This window comes from Ammodytes marinus, assembly GCF_949987685.1.
Source record: "Ammodytes marinus genome assembly, chromosome: 3".
NCBI lineage: Eukaryota > Metazoa > Chordata > Actinopteri > Uranoscopiformes > Ammodytidae > Ammodytes > Ammodytes marinus.
The window spans coordinates 28056966-28076024 of NC_137232.1; the positions used below are offsets into that span (position 1 = coordinate 28056966).

Below are 19059 nucleotides of genomic sequence, written 5' to 3' on the forward strand. Positions count from 1 at the left end.
TGTGTGCATTTGTGCACGTTATCAATGTGTAATTTACCTTTGGTGGAAAGTTGTTAGGTTAACGTTCAGCTGAAAATTATTAATTCCTCATCCTGCCATAGCAACGGAAGCCAAGGCAACACTAAAGTGACATGAACAGAATGTAGGATGTATGTAATACGTTTTTGTTTTTCATCAACTGAATATATTCAGTGCACATATTTGCCACCACACAACCAGAAAAAAAATCCTTAGATAACACCTCGAATCATTTTGTTTTGGAAAGTATTAACCGGAAGTGCTCTTGTTTTGTCATTTGGCGCGCTTGACAGGATAGAGCGAGTCAGTGTGCCAGGCAGGCAGGACTTTCTGGGATGGGAACAGACGACTGTATCCCACTGTTTCCAGCTCCTCCTGACAGTTTATTGCGGCGGGGGCAAACACGCGGAGGGGTCTACCGAGCTCATGTGGACCAACAACAACCGACTCACAAAGCACCGGGACACGGCAGCGCTGCGGGGGTCTGGAAAATGGGAGCGGTGAAGTGAAAGGGGGAAAAAAAACGGCCGAGAAGCGGACGGTCTGGATGAAAGGCACCAAAGTAAGTAAACTCGGCACATCGGCTCGCGAGCAAAAAGTACTAACTGAAGCAGCCCGTAGCTTTTCGTCGTTCATTCTCTATTCGTCAGGAAGCGTGGGTGTTAAATGTTCGTCTATCTATAATGATTAGAGGCGCATTTTTTTCTCACACAGAAAACACAGTACTAGCCTACTAGTAGACCAGCGGACCTCAGTCTGTGTGGTCAGCTCAGATTTCACGTTTGCCTCTGTGTTTGAGAAGCCGCCCGCTGTGTGCCGGTGGAGCTGCTCACACTCTAGCCCGCTACTGCTGACTGTTGTTACCGTAGCCTATATTTATTATTCACACGGAGAAAAAAAAACTAATTTATGGACTTTACGAAAAACTTGTAAACGATGCTAGCAGGGGTGACATGTGTTGGTGTGATTGACAGTGGAGTTGAAAAGGGGCGGGGTTAACTACAAGTTAAAGGCGTTATGGAAGGTAAGCCACCGAAGAAATAGGCTAAACGTGTGAAAATAGTTTGATTTGTATCTTTTTTTTAATTGTCAAAGGGCTGCAGTGTTGAGTCCCTGGGCTCTTTGCGTTTTGCCACGTACCGGCTTCAAGAAATATGATCTCTAGAGAAGGGTGCCCGAGCGAGCAGTGAGCGTTTACCCGCCTCTCGTGAAAACGTCCCAGGGCAAGGCAGGCAGGCAGGCAGTGGATCGTTGCAGTAGTGCAGAGAGACGTCAGTGATAAATCTGCCACAGTTGGTTAGAACTTTATGATACAGGATTGAAAAAAAACACACTAACAGCTGTTAACAGTCTGCATACTGGATAGTTCCAATACAGGTTTCTCAGGGTTAGAGTTATGATTGTACGACAGAAACACCGGAGAAGTATTTTACTGAATTGAATTGCAGAAAGTCAATGTAGAAATATTGTGTACTCTTTTACAAGTTCAAAAGTAGGCCTAATGTCAATATGTAAGGTGGAGTCAGCGATTCCGGATAACATTTCTTGTCAAAATCACTTTTTGTCAAAATCTGTGAATATCTCTGTGAGTGTCTGTTTGTTGAACAACACAAAGTACAGTGTTAATACACAGCATATTCCCTGTACATTGGCATGTGGCTAGCTACACTGGGCCCACTTTGTTTATGTCCATTGTTTACATTACCCGTTTTACAGAACCTAGTCGGATTTTGACAACAAGCGTTATCCAGATTCGCTGATTCTGAAGTTTTGGTAAAAGTAGAATGCCCATGTTCTGTGTTATACCATTATATTAATCAGGTTGTTTGTGCTGATGAGTTTCTAAGCAGCCTTTTTAATGGTGTACACTAGTGTTTCCCCTAGATTTTTTTTTAGGCCCGGTGGTAAGAGCTGATAAAGAGTATGCACGCCGCGTGCGTACCAAATTTCTAGAAGAAATTGACCAAAACGAACCCCATTTGGGATGAGCCTCATTTGACAGCCCGTTAAAAATGAGGGCATAGTGTTATACTTTCACAATCAGTACGTTTGTACATGTGGTGTTTCTCACAGGATTTTTAGATCCTGCTGGGTGAGAATGGACCTTCTAGGGGGGTCTGGAGGCATGCCCCTGCAGAGGAAAACCTTATCCTTTCAAAGTTAAATGCATCAATCTGGTGCACTTTGAGAGGCGAAATCTGTTTAAAGGGTAACTGCACCCCCTGTTTGAGCTACTGCACGATTTTGAAAAATGCTTTCAGACCATGGATTCTGAATTCCGTTTGAGAACCATTGTTTTTAAACATTCCGACATCAGCCGGCCGACTTTCGGGAGGGAGGGGGGCGCGGTGTCTGTGAAGGAGGGGGCTAGCTGCTAGTAGCTGTCACTCAGGAAGATCTGAATGACATGACTTCATTGAAATATCGAGTGACACAAAGTCTAACGGCACTATCGCTACACAGTGAGCTCATATAGCCTATGCCACACAGATAGGTCGTCTGAGGTGGAGGACTTTTCTTATTCTAAATTGTTGGCGGGTGTTTCTATCGTAGTGTTAGGAGACCGAGTAGCGCAAGTGAACGAGCGGCAGTGTGTGTGTGTGTGTGTGTGTGTGTGTGAGCGAGGAGAGCGAGCGGTAGCGTGTGTCAATAAAGTGAAACAATGAACGAGTCCGGGTCTGTGTGTGTCTGTGTGTGTGTTCGCGCAAGCGAGATATTGCAGACACACTGTCGGTAGAAGTGAAGGGTGTTAACCCCCGAAATAACATCCTTGGAGGGACAGTATAACAGTAGACGCTTATGGACCAGCCATGGACCTATGAAGAGCGTGCCTGGCTTTGCGGCGACGTGATGACGTACATGGGGTCAAAAAAGTCCCATGTACGTCATTTTTCGAATCCGAAGGAAAAAGTTTTTTTCAAATCTTAGTAAAGTTCTAAAATGATTTACAATACAAAACATTTGTTGAATTGCCGATATTTAACATATTGCAATTGTTTTCAGTATTAACACCAGCATATATGTGTTCCTTAACATCACAGTGATTTAATTCAGCTTATATCTCAAAAAACAAGTAAAAGGGTGCAGTTACACTTTAATTCTGTGCTCTGTAAACAACTGTCATATGTCCTGCCTATAACAATTTTCTGTAATAATTTGGAGACACAAGCCATGTAAACTATTGGAGAAAAACGCGTGGATTTCAATTAAAAACAATAAACACTAAGATCTAATATAGACAGGTCCTGTCTAGTACTCATTTCTGGAATAATCTGAATCACCTCACCTTGAAGCTAGCCTATTGAAAAATGTTCTTTATTTTTTTTTATGCAAATAGCCTTGTTGAAAATAAATGAATTAACATAGGCTACACATCATGATTAGCCTATCAACATGTGTGCTACATAAGGCAAATTCCCTATTCCAACCATTATATTTCATCTAGCCTATTTCTCAATTTAAAACATAGAAATAAAGTAGGCTAGGCCTAGCATTGAAAATACAAAAAAATAAAGCTTGTCGGCCTACTATGGCCTGCTGTTTTCAAGATAACTTAACAGTTAAAACAATAAATTAATTAATATGTCCCCTGAAAATAAATGAATGCTTTTCTGAGAAGAATGCCAAAGGCAGTAGCAGTGTGGCACTTCTGTAAACTTACTGAAACGAGTGCATGCCGTTTTTTCAGCGCTGTCTCTGCTGTTGATACACATTGGTTGTGTTGCCACGGCGACTAACTTTCTAAGTTTTGCTCAGCACTTTTTCCTGTTCAACGTCCCTTTTACTGAGTCCTTAATATCTCCATAGAGCAGGCGCTGGTTTTATTTTCGCCACAACGTTTGCTTGCTAGTCATGCTCCAGCTCATTGGCTTCTGTGTCACAAAGTGCGCAGCGAATGCACACGCGCAGACACATACACACGCATACACACAGATCAGATGATGGGATGATCAAACGAGAGGTTGTAAAGACAGGCGCACACGAGGGGTAGACCGATAGTGCCGCGCAGATGCTCGCAAATGATTATTACGGAATCAATGAAAAATTGAATTAATGCCAGGCCTGTATAATGGTATGCACCTTTTTCTGCCAAAGATGGGCCTACGACAAGGTTAACCTATTACATCAGACTGTCTCACTGACAAAGGGGGTCATTATATTCAGGTCATGCAGTTTGCTACACTTCCAGAGAACCTTTCATCACTTATTTTTTTCCTGAAATACTGTCTCTTTGTATCTGTGTCTCTTTACTACAACACACTTTGATGAATGTGATCAGTCTCCTTGCTTGTGTGAAGTGAACGTACTACTTGTTCACCCATCATGTGCAGTGCCATTTGCAGAACCATAGCCGCGGCCTAATTATTTTAAAACCCTTACGTTACACCGATTTCATTTAAAATTCACGGCCCGCCTCCTCAGTGTCATGCATTAATGTGGCTTAAAAGGATTAGCATTGCATTAATCGTCTAATTACACAGTTTTTTTTAAGCCTTCGACTTGTGAAGATTCATTTGGAAGAGAGAGACCTCTGTGACATGAAGAACACGTCTCTGAACACTGATGATTTTCCACATCAATGCAAATTAATGTGTTAAATGGCAAACCTAAGCAGGTATTATGCTAGGGCTTCTGCTTGAATGTACTTTTTTTGTTGTTGCATGCTTTATATAAAGAAAAAACCCTTATTGACTCTAGTTAAGTATAGGGAGTGTCGGGCAATAGATGTGGTGTCTTAGTTCTGGCATGTGACATTTAATCATTGTGTCAAGTGATAACAGAACATGGAGAGCGCAATTGGATTATCATCATCACGCTAACAGAGCTAGCAAAAGGTCTGTGTGAAGTTGCAAGGTGATAAATTATGGTTTAGTGAGACTCTTGCCATGATGAGTAATGTAAAAGCTGCATATGAGCTGAAGGAAGGTAATTATACATGAATTTAAAAAAGTACTAATGGCTGATAACCCTCAGAGGACAGTAGTGGTTTTTGTGCTACTCTCCCACGATAAGAAAAGGGTGTGAGAAAAACCTCTCTCTGTGAGAGAGTGAGGGGCACTTTACACGGTGAAAACGTGACAGTTTTCCCGTTTTTGGTTTATAAAAAAAAACCCCGTTCAGACACAATTTATCTGACATCTTCACTCGTACACATGTTTTCAGAGGAAACGGGACGAAATCGCTGTAGTAAGCATGCCAGGCCAGCAGTTGGCGGTACAAGGTAGTAGTAGATAGCTTTTCCGGTACAATTTGATGCATAAAACCTTACTGTAACCGAAAATTAATGCCACTAACGTTCATAAAGCGGTTGGTGTAAGCTTGGGGTTACAAGTATTGTAAATTACAAGCTTTCTGTCCTCTTATTTCACCGCATTGAACTCGTGAAAACAGAAGACATGCTGGTAGTGAAGGGGCTTTGTGAGCGGCTACTTTCCTGTTAGGCGTACTTCAAAATAAAAGTCAACTCACGTTTGTCCAGTGAAATGCTATTAATGTTTAGCCAGTGAAATGCTTTTACTGTGAAGCCGTAGCCTTAATGCTCCTTTTGTTGAACAGTAACTTAACCGCTGCGCGCTGAACTATGGATAGGTGTTTTTTAATGTAGAGAGAGCCGTGTCCCTGGCATATAGAAGCTACACACGTTTATTTTGCTAGAAAAACCGGCAGAGCACAAATCTTTCCCCAGACAAAGTGGCGGGTGCATGGTATCAATAACTTACTAATAGACTATTGACTAAATTGGCGAGTGTTATAGGCCTATTTAAGCCCTGCACGACACTCTCCGCTGATCACAGTGATGGTGCCGCGGAGACACCGTGCATGTTATGTTGTCTTCTAACTTTATAACTCGCGTGTGGGTATTTTGACAGCAAATGTTATAGACTATGCATACGTGAAGTGGAGCCGTGACGTCAGCGTTACAAGGGAAAATGGTTTCGGTGTTTACAAGAAACCAAAACCGTCGTGTTTTCCAACAAATCCTCCCTGGGAGGTGATCTCAAAAACTTGCGGTTTCATGCCTGCGTTTCCTGTTTTCATGTACATGATATAGTGCAACCGCGGGAATATTTCCGCATTTGCACCGTTTCGTGTTGTTGTGTAAAGTGCCCCAGATTGAGATGGTGTTGGAGGTGTGATTTCACAGGTCTCTGCCAATTGCCAACTCAGGGTTTGGGGTGTGTGTGGGTTTGTGTGGGGGGCAGTCCCAAAGTACCGTTGCCTTTTTTGCCTTTTGGACAATTGCAGTGGCCATAATGTTTCTGATTTGAGGGCTAGCAGCCGGCAGCAGCTTGCTGTTAGTGGGGATTTATTGGTGAGGGGTTGAGACAGCAACACCTGGTGCAGTAAGTCCACACACAATCCTCGCTGAAGGCAACAGATGGAGCAAATGATGCAGGGAAAAAAGGAAGGAGAGGACGGGCTGACGACTGTGGCCACAAAAACCACACAGAGGTGACAAGCTGCTGAGGACCACTTAAGTCGATGTATATAAAAAAACACATACAAGAAGCAGCTCTTGGTTTTTACTGGCTGTTTCCCATGTCGGCACACGGCCTCCCTGTGGTTTCCCCCACAAGGCAGATGTCTTTGAAGCCTGTCGTTTGCTTGAGGTGAAACAAAACTTGTAATTGCAATGGAGGGGCGGAGAAGGACCTTTTTATTATATATTTTTTTTAAATGACGGCGTGTGATAAGTTAATACAAAATAGCAGTCACAAAAGCTGTCAGTGTAAAGTTGATTTCCAGAACACCGCTGCTCGGCAACACCACGCTACCACATCTTAAAAATCTGAAAAAAATCCACTTTTTGAAGTTTCCCTAAAGTCCTTTTTAATGTTGGCTTCATTCCATGGGTGAACTCCTTAGCTTCAGAAGGCCCGCTCAACCAGAGGACATCTTGTTAAACTGTTGTTCAGTGAGTGAAAGATCTCTGTACTCAGCTTAATTTGTCGGTCATAAAACTGTTTGGTCAAAAGCCTGCAGCTAGGGGGACTCGTGCAGAACACACGCACGCACGCAAACACACACACAGACACACACTCATTCACATTTAACTCTTCGTGTAAATTGTCTTAGCTTGGGACCAGTTGAAAGGTGATTCAAAGGTTTATTGCTATTATTAATATCAAAGTTACAGCCTTTTTTTATTCGGAAAAAACATTGCAGTAAACTGCAAACCTTGTGCTCGTCCTATCTCAAATCCTGTTGACTGACTGAGGGAAACTGCAGACTTAATTCACTCAGTGGATTACAATGATTCACTCAGACAACAATGGGGACTATGGAAAAGGCAGTAGTAGTTGATGAGTTAAATGGTCAAAACAAAATAAACTCTGCACAGAGGTTGAGAACAGAACACTGTGCCCAAGTAGACTTTGAGCCATCGTAATCTGCCTGCATACGTTGTGACCCACGAGTATTATGCAGCCTGTTACATAAGCTTAGATAAATAACCAAAAGCCCTGTTAGGTATAACTTATTACAGCCGTAACCCAAGTGCCTAAAGTACGTGTCAAATGCCTTCAAGAATATGTGAAAAACAAGTGAGACCACTGAAATCTTTTACAAAGCTGTGCCAAGAGAGAGCATGATCATCCAAACTGCAGCTTCGTGTCTTACCCCTAATTTGGAGATCATAGATTTAAGCATTTACTTTAAATCGATTAGGCTCTAATTGAATTGAATTGGATTGAATTGAATCCTGTGATGATACTCCAGCTCGTATCTTTAACACGCACTGTGCTGTGTCATGCCCTGGCCACTTGACGATGACTGTTCATTTCTACCTGTTACACAACGCATAACCTCTGTACAATCTTCACACTGTAGTTTGTGTGTGTGTGTGTGTGTGTGTGTGTGTGTGTGTGTGTGTGTGTGTGTGTGTGTGTTTGCATGTGCGTGTGTTTACACATTGCTAGAGTTGAACTGAGCTCTATTCAGCTCTCATTTTTACATAACCGATACACATAGAGGTACAGCTACAGCAGCAACTGAAAAAAGGTACGATAGGTTCTTCTGTCTCTGGCTTTCAATAAACCCATCTTTGGTTTGCATTTTATGACAATTTTTTATTCACTCATGTATTTGTATATGCTTTATTTTAAGTCATTTTAATGACATATTTAAAAAATATTGATCCATGTTTTTTTGAATGTGCAGGCTTTGTTAACATTAAAATTAAAATAAAAAACATTTATCTTCTGCTATTATTTCTAATGCAGTGATATAGTATTAGACTGTATAGCATTAGCAGTATACTATGTTAGAATGAGAAGTTGTTTCAGAATTGTTATGATATTTTTTTTTGTCTTAATGCACCGAGGCTGAGATGATGTTTCTCAGAATGTGGAGACACTTTATTTTTCCTTAGTTAAAGATTAAGCAGAGAGGGTACCTATAGTTTAAATCTATACAACAATGCTTACTGATTCTAGAGAATGCACAGAAGAAAGTGCACTCTTTGGTCAAAGTAATTAGGTCACACCAACCAACCGTTGGGAAGCCAAGACGGGTGGGAGATTGTGGCCTCTAAAGTTTCACAAATAAAAGCTTTCTAAAAGTATTTTCGCAAAGCTTAAGCAAATGCATTGAAGATGGCCCTTTGAATGTGTATATAGCTTTTTTCACTTTCTGCAATCTCATGTTCTGTGAACTAGTTTGGACAAGGTGTGGTGAAGATGTGATCTGGTGATTGAGCTTGAAAGCTGATACGAATACACAATAAAGGATTGTTTTCATTAGGGAAAGGCCTATTTAAATAATGACATTTTAACAAGGTTTGAAATGCTAATAATGATTTTTTTTTCGTCTCTCCAGAAAATAATGGCACTCCTCCTCATGTGGCTTGGCCTATCACTGCTGGCTTGTGTCCAGTCCAGTGCGGTCAAGAACTGCCACCCTGGTTGCCGCTGTGAGGTGGAAAGCTTTGGCCTGTTCGACAGCTTCAGCTTGACCAGGGTGGACTGCAGAGGGCTGGGACCCAGCACCAGCATGCCCATCCCCATTCCACTGGACACTGCCTACCTAGACCTGTCCTCCATCTCCCTGGGCCCGCTCACTGAGACCATGTTGGCTGGCCCGGGCTACACCACCCTTATCAGCCTGGACCTAAGCAGCAACCATATGACAAAGGTCAGTTGGTAGGAGGAACTCAACTTTTTTGGTCTAGTATGAGGCTAAAGTTACAACTTATTAGTAATATGTTTTTACCTATACAAGCAATATTGAGTCATAATCAATCAAAAGCAGCCATCCATAATTCATTACATTCAAGGTTTTTGCTGCTATCTTACTCATTTCATTTGGACACAACCTGTGGCTAATGTTAGCCAATGTAACTTTAGACGGATAGTACATAACAAATGTTGCTAAGCAGTAGGTGTCTTTATTGTGTTGGTTCACTTCCCCAGACCAGACAAAGCTAGTAGCTCAATAGTAAAGAATTGTACAGCTAAAGAGTGAAACATTTCCCTGAAAACTACTTGGCGGAGACCAAAACAGAGCTAAAGGAGATATTGGGAGATAATGGGTATTTCACATCCATTTGATGGATTGATCAACTTAATAAGGTGGTAACTTTTGCTGCCTCCCAGTTTTTAAACATTTATTTATTACAGTTGTTAGTTTTATCTGCTTGGGCTACTTTCATTTTACAGATAAACAAGTTTTATCCTAAAACGTATAATTCATACCATAATTATGCTGTTATTTTGTAATTATGTTTTTAATTGCCTATATTTATCATCTTAAAGCTATAGTGTGTAACTTTTTCATAGAAACAAATGACTTTCCTTTAGGGATGCACCGAACATTCGGCCACCGAAAATGTTCGGCCGAAAATGGCAAAATAAGTCATTTTTCGGTTTCGGCCCGAAACAGTTAAAAGGCCGAACAAAAGTACCGAATATTGACAAACTAAATGACAATAAGGAAATTTTTTTTTAAAAGAGCTGCGCGCTTGCAAACCAGGAAATGGAAGTAAAGAGAGACGTAACCGTGTATGCGAGTCCACGTCTGGTCGGGAGCGCGCAGCAGGAGCAGTCTAGGCTGCGTGCATGGAAATGTCAGAGTCCAGTGTGGGAGCATTTTTTCAAACTGGATGAAACACGGCGCATTGCAATGCTTTAAGCAGCATTAAGATAAAACGCTCGTCCAAGACTGATGTTTGATCACATTAGAAACACAAAAGCCTTGCGCGAGCGAAGCAGCGATTCACCCAGTGAAACTAACGGTTGGTAACGGTGTCATTCACAGTGACACCTCGCCGATGAGAGCCGCAGTGCAAAAAAAATCTGGTTTGACGGCGAAAATGATAATCATATTGTCCGTTAGCGCTTTGGGAGAGGGAGGGGAGGGGGGGGGGCACTGCGATCTGATTGCATTGCTCGAGCCTGAATACATTTCTTTATATGTCCATGGAATACAGAGCCATCTCGGCAAACTGACAGCGTAACTAAATATATGTCCAGTGAGCCGCCTCCCCCCGTTAGTTTCAGTCTACAGCCGAAAAAGTTACAATCACCTCCTAAGCATGGACATCGTTTAAAGCCTCTCATTGTTATGATCATTAGTAGTCCAGGCAAAATAGCGTTTTTCATAGAATAAATTGTAAAAGAATTTTTTTCAGCTCAGATCATTTCTATGAGGTGTCCAGAACAACATACTAAAAGTCCTAAGAAATCCTAGTTGAGGAAATATGTTTAATTCTCATCAATCCGAGATGTGTGCCAATAAGGCGAGACACCAATACATCTAAATAGGGCAATTTTTTTCCTTTAGTCCTATCAAAATGAAACTTTACACAATGAAAGTATCCATGATAATTAAACATTTTTGTATTACAAGTTTCTTTGAAAATTAATTTGAATATGCAAATGAGCTATACACTAATCGTACATGCCCAAAATAAACCCAAATAGGCTTAATTTTTTCCTTTACTCCTACCACAATAAAACTTAACATAGTAAAAGTATACTTGAAAAGTAACTTTTTTTGTATTACAAGTTTCTTTTTAAACTAATTTGAATATGCACATGAGCTCCACACTTATTCAATATCCAATCATCGTACTGCCAATGGGTGATGGCGATGCTGCTTTTAGACTGGCCTCTAACCTGAAAAACTGCCTGGCTTACCTGCCAGGGGTATAACAGGTGCCTCTCTTTTTAATTAGATTACCCCTCCTCTAGCTAGTGTAATTTTTTACTTTTTTCAGTGCCATTCTAGCCTGGCATTCCCAGACCTGCCACTAGGCGCTGGCAAATTAAATTTGCTGCGCCTGTTGGTCTGGAAACTCTCCGTTGAAGCTTTTTCAAAAAGACCAGAAATCTGGGCTCACGTTTCAATTGGTTCTATCTAATATGGGCGTGCCAGAGCCCTTTGTATGGTGCTCTGGGGCGGACGTAACCAGATGACGACAGTGACGTGCATGCGACGTCGAAGCCGTGAGAGTAAACATCAAAGATGGCTGCGGATATGTTGTGTGAGTTTGAGACTGCTTTGGCCTCGACCCTTTACGATTTGGAAGACGGCACTCAAATAGCAATAGTAAGTGGAATGTTCTGTTTTGCCGACCGACCACGGCAAACGTTTAATTTAACAGTTTAACAGCTGTTCGCTAAACGAACGGGGCTTGCGTCACCTTGTGCATCGCTCTGATTGGTTGTAGTGCTATCCAACTGTGTGCAGTGGCATTTGAAATGCACGAGTAGGAGCCGCCCCTTGAGTTGGAAATTACTATTGATCGTGGCCAGACCCTCTATCGTTCAAAATATCAGGGTCTGGATTTCCAGGCTAGTGCCATTCCCTTTCTTATGCCAAATACACGAGATGTAGAATCACAGCCTGAAATGGCATAGATAAAGAGGAGATTGTCACACACTGGGCGGCACTAGATAAAACACAGATAAAACCAGCCAGGTCAGTTTAGGCTCACCAAACTGAACCCATACAGGTCAGACTGCTTTTGTTCTAGCAGAGGTAATGGCAGTTTGGACAATGAGCACATCTGAATCGTGCTTTGCATGGTTTGTGATACACAATTTTTTGTCTTACAAGTTTCTTTGAAAATGAATTTGTATATGCAAATGAGCTATACACTAATCAAATATAGGCTACCCAAAATATATCCGCATAGGCTTAATTTTTACCTTTACTCCTACCACATTAAAACTTGACACAATGAAAGTCTAAATGAAAAGTAAGACATTTGTATTAGAAGTTAACTTATAATGGTCAAGGCTTTCCAGAAGGGGTTGGTCGAACGTCAGAACAGGGGTCACATCATACTGCAGAGCTTGAGTTGCCACACACCTCAATGTTGAGTATATGCAGGATTCATCACTGGGATCAAGATCAATCATTGGAAGGAATGTTAGTGAAGCTCTCCCAGGGTGTTCATCTAGAAGATGCAGGATCTGCATCATACCAGACCATGATGGCCTTTGAGAGTGAAGGAGTAGGGATGTCTTCCACAAAACATCCAGCTGTGGTGTTTTGTTATCTGCTGGCAACAGAGCCAGTGGCTGATACACAACAGGTTCACATATCGGAGGAATCAGAAAGTACTGAATGTGTATGCGACCAACCACAGCAATATCTGCAGCAGTCACTTGGATCTTTAAAGGACACAGACTTGATAGTCTTGTTGCATCATGCTGATCTGAATGCACACAAGCTTGGCAAGTCTGACCTGTATGGGTTCAGTTTGGTGAGCCTAAAGGCCAGGACACACCGGCCAGATAATCGCCGTCGTAGTGTCGGTAGGGGGTCGGGACACGAATCTGTTTGGTGTGTGCCATGACGTCGGCCGACCGTCTTGGAGCAATTTGATTGGTGGAGGGCTAGCGAATCAGTGAAGCCCGGAAGTGAGGCGAGTAGCACAAACAGCTAACAACAGCTAGCCATCGTTTTAATGTGTTTGTTCGTTTCGTTTTGAGAGTACTCACATGCATCAACCCTTGTTGACTGCTCGACACCATGCTCGACACTCTCTGCTAAAAATTGTGCTCTTATGGTGCATAAATATAAATACGTATTTCTATCTATGTTTATGCTCTAGAGAGCTGTCCCATCATTTCCGGCTTTCGTATTTTTTCGGGCCACAATACAGATTAGCGCCGCCTGCTGTTGTGGAGACATTACGTCCCGCGCAAGCGCAGAGCGTACGGAAAATAAGCAGTCGTCTCGGTGTGTTTTTTGGCCGCGACGTGAAGACTGGAGCTTCCTGAAACGGCGACTCCATTTTTTGGGTAGTCGGAACGTGTCGGACTGGTGTGTCCTGGCCTTAAACTGACCTGGCTGGTTTTATCTGTGTTTTATCTAGTGCCGCCCAATTTCTTCCCTAAAGATCTCTCATTGCATTGGTCCATTTCATCACTCAATTTGGCCCACCTGATCACATACTTTCAAGCAGCACTGTATGGTGCATAAAGTAGACAAAGGAGTTACTTGGTCCCACGGTGTGTGACAATCTCCTCTTTATCCATGCCATTTCAGGCTGTGATTCTATATCTCGTCTATTTGGCATAGGAAAGGGAATGGCACTGAAAAAACTAAAAAATTACACTAGCTAGGGGAGGGGTAATCTAATTCATGAGAGGCACCTGTTATACCCCTGGCAGGTAAGCCAGGCAGTTTTTCAGGTTAGAGGCCAGTCTAAAAGCAGCATCGCCATCACCCATTGGCAATACGATGATTGGATATTGAATAAGTGTGGAGCTCATGTGCATATTCAAATTAATTTAAAAAGAAACTTGTAATACAAAAAAAGTTACTTTTCAAGTATACTTTTACTATGTAAAGTTTTATTGTGGTAGGAGTAAAGGAAAATATTAAGCCTATTTGGGTTTATTTTGGGCGTGTACGATTAGTGTATAGCTCATTTGCATATTAAAATTCATTTTCAAAGAAACTTGTAATACAAAAATTTGTAATTATCATGGATACTTTCATTGTGTAAAGTTTCATTTTGATAGGACTAAAGGAAAAAAATTGCCCTATTTAGATGTATTGGTGTCGCGCCGTATTGGCACACATCTCGGATTGATGAGAATTAAACATATTTCCTCAACTAGGATTTCTTAGGACTTTTAGTATGTTGTTCTGGACACCTCATAGAAATGATCTGAGCTGAAAAAAATCTTTTACAATTTATTCTACTTTTGGCCCCAAAATGCCTTACTTTGCCTGGCCTATAGGCTTTGATGCACATTCTGAAGTCTGATCATTACGGTGGGAGCTGTGGTGCAGTTTTTTAGAGCAACTCAACCTGCACTGCATTGCAAAAAAAGAAAAGAAAAAAATGGCAATAAGTCGATCTTTTTGTAAATTCTTCCTCATATAAGTCAAGGCACAAAACAATGAGTGGTTCACAATCACATTCCTAGTAAAATGTTAATTTTACTCTTACATTTGAAGGTTTTACTGTTTCTTTATTTATTTAGGGTTGATTTTTAGTTGTAGGCTATGTTTGAGGAGAACATTTGGGAGTTCATGTATGCAATGTTGAAAGAAGTGGAAAAATAAATAAACAAAACTGCAAAAGCCTCTTTCGGTATTCGGTTTCGGCCATTCGGCCAACTGTTTAATTTTATTCGGTTTCGGTTTCGGCCAAGAATTTTCATTTCGGTGCATCCCTACTTTCCTTCAAGCCCTCGCCAAATCAGTTGACAGTTGATTCTACCTATCAGCTCCACAAAACTCTCTGTGTTTCTCAGTGGCATTGTTACAAACTGGTGTGTGAGACGCAGAAAAATCCCAAGAAGTGCGAAAGAAATGTTTCAGTTGTTGATTCTACTGCTAAGAAAAAACCTGGATGTACATTAGATGCAGTAGGTATACAATCGCTGCACTATCACTGGAGGCTTAATACCGCATGTATATGCGCTAAGAGTGTTATTGTAATTACGCAGAATTCCTCGTTGGGGCAGCATAAGTTACACACTATACTTTAGCTTTAAACTCTGAAAATATTATCTTTGCTTATCTCTTAAAATGTTGACTTATTCCTCTCTCTCTCTCTCTCTCTCTCTCTCTCTCTCTCTCTCTGTTCACCCTCGTCCTTGCTTTATCAAATTATTCAGATAAGCGACCATGCTTTGTCCAAGCTGCGTTACCTGGAGACTCTGGACCTGAGCCACAACAGCCTGGTGAACCTCTCCCCCAGCTGCTTCTCTGGCCTGCCATTGGCCGAAGTGGACCTCAGCCACAACAGCTTCCAAGAGTTCGACATGGACGTGTTCACCACCAAAGTCATCGGCGAACCTGTCAGCGTGGACCTGTCTCACAACCAGCTGGTGTCGGTCTCCACCACTGTGCACGGGAGAGTGTTGCACATCCAGAGCTTGAATCTGTCGGCAAACCGGCTGTCGAGCATCCCCAATCTGGTGGGGCTTCCGCTGAGGTACCTCAATCTGGATGCTAACCCCATCACCGGCATCAAGGAGGAGGCTTTCGCTCAGCTCAAAGATCTAGTTTATCTATCCCTCAGTGGCCTCCAAGAGCTCAAGGAAATCGAGCCACACAGCTTCAAGGACCTCCAGACCCTGCAGGTTTTGGATCTCTCAAACAACCCCAAGCTCAAGACTCTGAGCCCCGCGGTGTTCAGCGGACTGGACTCCCTGCAGGAACTCAATTTGTCGGGCTCCGGTGTGGCGTCCTTGCCAAACAACATGCTGACCCACTTACCCAGTATTAAGGTCATTACACTGGGACGAAGCATCCACTGCTGGAGGACCAAGAAACAGGGCCAGTTCCACCGGCAGCTGGGCCAGGTCCAACACAACGAGGTGCTGAACTGTAATGTGGAGGGCATTGTGTTGTGAGACTGACTGTGCCTGTGGAAATGGACCACTCCTGAAAGGGCCCCGTGTACTCCCGAGTACTACTCCATAAGAAGGGCTTGGCAGGTTGGTTCCAATAGCTTTGGAAAGAGCCCCGCCTTCCCTGACACCTTCAAATGCAGGTGAACAACTGGGGGAAACCGATCACGTTAACCCCATTTTTAAACAATCACACAGCCTAAAAAAAGCTGACATTATTATAGCTGGCTTTTCGCCACGCATTTCAAGTGTAGACTGTGGGAACAACTTTAAGACTTTTGATTTGGTATGAACTAGGTCTGATAGAGTGTATTCCCCCATGCTACACTCCTAAAGCCAGAACAGTGCCTTATCTGCTTTGATATGCAAAACACTTTTTTGTGTAACTCATTAAATTGCCTCTGTCCCGAATACGTCTTAAAGGTTTAATGTAGCCTTCATGGACTCTTGACACATTCTGTACATTTTCGAAAACACAAAATATGCAGCATTTTTTACATAGCACAGAGAACAATTTCTTACTTATCTTACCATGTAGTCTAAACTGGTATAGAACCTTTCATCAATCCAAACCTTTAAGACATGTTCTCTTATGTTATGTGTTTCATTTGAAGTTGGACCATGTTATGAGATATTTGCACTTGTTCCAGTTGCAGCATTGTTTTAATGATGCGCTTACACGTGGCCTAAATGTCATCCAGTGTAACACAACAACTTCTACGCATTGCTCATAACATCCACACTGAAGAACATTGTACGACTGTTGACCACTAAGATTTTTTTTAAATTTTGACTTTGAATGTGATTTTTTTTTATTGAAATGGTTAAAGGGATAGTTTGACCTTTTAGGAAAACAATTGTTTTTATTTTCTAGTTAAGCTTTAGATGAGAAGATTGCTGCCACTCTCACATCTTTACGTTCAATATGAAGTGCCAGTCAGCTAGACGGTTAGCTGAGCTTAGCCTAGCATAGCATACCACTAAGACTGCAAACAAAATGTAAAAACCAACATTTTTCCATCAGACAGAACCAGGCTACCTGTTTCCATGTTTGTAGTCCTAATACTAATCTAAGCTTTATATTTACCATACAGACACGGGAGCGGTATTAATCTTCTTATCTAAGTCTGGGCATGAAAGTTAATATCCATATATCCCAGCAAAACGTATAAGTAAAGTCTTGTTACACACTTTGTAACTAAACGTTTGTGGTGTGTAAAGATATTTTACATCCACAAAACAAATTTCATTTCATAATTTGAAATTTGTTTCTCTGAATACTGGCCAAAATACTGTCTGCGTTTGGAAATGTTTTATCTGATGCTATACCTTTGGTGCACAGCCTTTGGTGCACAGCCTTTTGCCAATTAGTTGCACGCAATCTTTGAAACAGCGCTAACTGATCTGTGTTTTGTTTATTTTACATTTTTTATGACATTACGCACCAGCAGTAAACATGACGGGACCATGTCAGAGTTTATTTTCATCCGCTGTCAATTCAGTCTCCAGCTGAGCAAGAAAGTTGTTTTCGAACCAAATTTTCACCAATGAAGAATGACAACTTTTTGCGTATTTGGTAATGAAGTGATGCCAGTATCTTTTAATGTTTTGAACCCCAAGCGGCACCAATGCTGTGTATCTGATGTGTAACCTTACCTTGGCATTCCTGTGGTATTTATGTGGACCTAAGAGGACGAGTTTATCAGCCATAGGACTGCATGTGAACGTTTTTTGAATCTGTAGAGGAAATCAACCTTTCAGTTGGTTCATTGAAAGTTGGATGAGCCCAGTCTTGGTGTAGAAGTTTATATTTGTAAGTATGTATGTAACTATATTGTATATAACTTTATATATATATATGAATCGTGTGTGTGTATTAAATTGACTATTCTCTCACTTCCCTCGTCTGACCGACTGCTGTTCTGTGTGATGTCAATATTGCAGTAAATTGTTAGGTGTGTCAGCAAAGTATAAACACACATTAAGAATATGATCACTTCCAAGGAAAGATTGTGTACATAGATTGTTTACAAGAGAACCTGTTTTTCAAAGTGGTTTGTGGGATCTGTTTCTATGCGCTGGGCTGACTCACAGCAGGGTGTGCCTCTCCACAGGACAAGAGGAAAGCTTAGAACTCAGTGGTTTTCCCTTACAGATGTTTCTTCACTCTTTACAAATCAGTAACATGTTGTGTATTGAGCCTTATTCATCTTTCTACTGTAGTGGTGTCTGGATACACAGACACATACGCACACTTGTGGTCTTGAGTGCCCCTTTAAAAACACTGAAGTGGGCAGACGTGCCAAGATTTGGCAGAATACCATGGGCGACACTGGGCTGATGACTTGCCAAGGAGGTGACAGGGAAGGAGATGGGAAGAGAAAGGAGAAAAGCGGGAGAGAGACTGGTTTCAGTCATGGCAGCTTACAGATCTCCTGCATGTGTGTATGTGTTTGGCAATGAGTGTTTGTCTTGCAATACCAAGAAAACATTCACATTATGCCCTCCTTTATGTGACACATCTTTTCAACTCTTGAGACACCCAGAAACAGCCAGAATTAGGCTGACTAAACTAAACTAAATTTTTTTTTCTTTTTTCACCCCAGATTGCATCATGGTTGTACGTGCTTGAGAATATATAAAGGATCTTTTGTTGGTCTTTATACAAACCAAAGTCCCTCTGGGTTTTTCTTGTGCTTTGACTATTTACGCCTGCGTTTGTGTGAACGCGACTCCATTCTCCCCTTCAAGCTGCCAGAGAGCCCTCGGTGCATTGACCCCATTGCAGAAAACACTTCCAGATGTTTGTGCTTTTTCTCAGCCCCATATCCTGAAGTGCTGGCACATCCAGACCAAAGGAAGCAACCATCCATCAAAAAAACTGCACTGAGATAAACCGCTCACTCACTAGTGCGACACTGTGAAATTGCAAAGTTATTCGGGGAATGCAACAGCAGCACTACAAATCAGGTTACAGATCAAAAATACTTTTTTCCCCCACTTTGGTCATACTATCATTGCTCTTCATGTCTGAACAAAAAGACATGTCAAAGAGTAAAAGAATGTCAGATATGAGGTGAGAAATTCATCAGATGGCTACACTGAATGAAGCTAATCATGTCAGGGCTGTTAAAATTTCAGTTTGCTGCCAACAATGTCCCTCTGTCTGTCTGGTGTGAGGGACATGCACAGATGTGTCCACATGCAAACTGCATGATGC

General features: G+C 41.8%; 1 protein-coding gene across 1 annotated transcript; it reads left to right on the plus strand.

The window, feature by feature from the left end:
* Nucleotides 1-352: 352 nt before the first annotated feature.
* Nucleotides 353-17735, plus strand: tsku (tsukushi small leucine rich proteoglycan homolog). Its single transcript, XM_080053863.1, has 3 exons — nucleotides 353-580; nucleotides 8836-9150; nucleotides 15102-17735. The coding sequence occupies exons 1-3, from the start codon at nucleotides 566-568 to the stop codon at nucleotides 15840-15842; spliced, it is 1071 nt and encodes a 356-aa protein (XP_079909989.1). The 5' UTR covers nucleotides 353-565; the 3' UTR covers nucleotides 15843-17735.
* Nucleotides 17736-19059: the final 1324 nt, after the last annotated feature.

Coding starts and splice junctions, on each gene's coding strand:
- tsku (XM_080053863.1), top strand. Junction 9,151..15,101: donor GCAGCAACCATATGACAAAG/GTCAGTTGGTAG, acceptor CAAATTATTCAG/ATAAGCGACCATGCTTTGTC.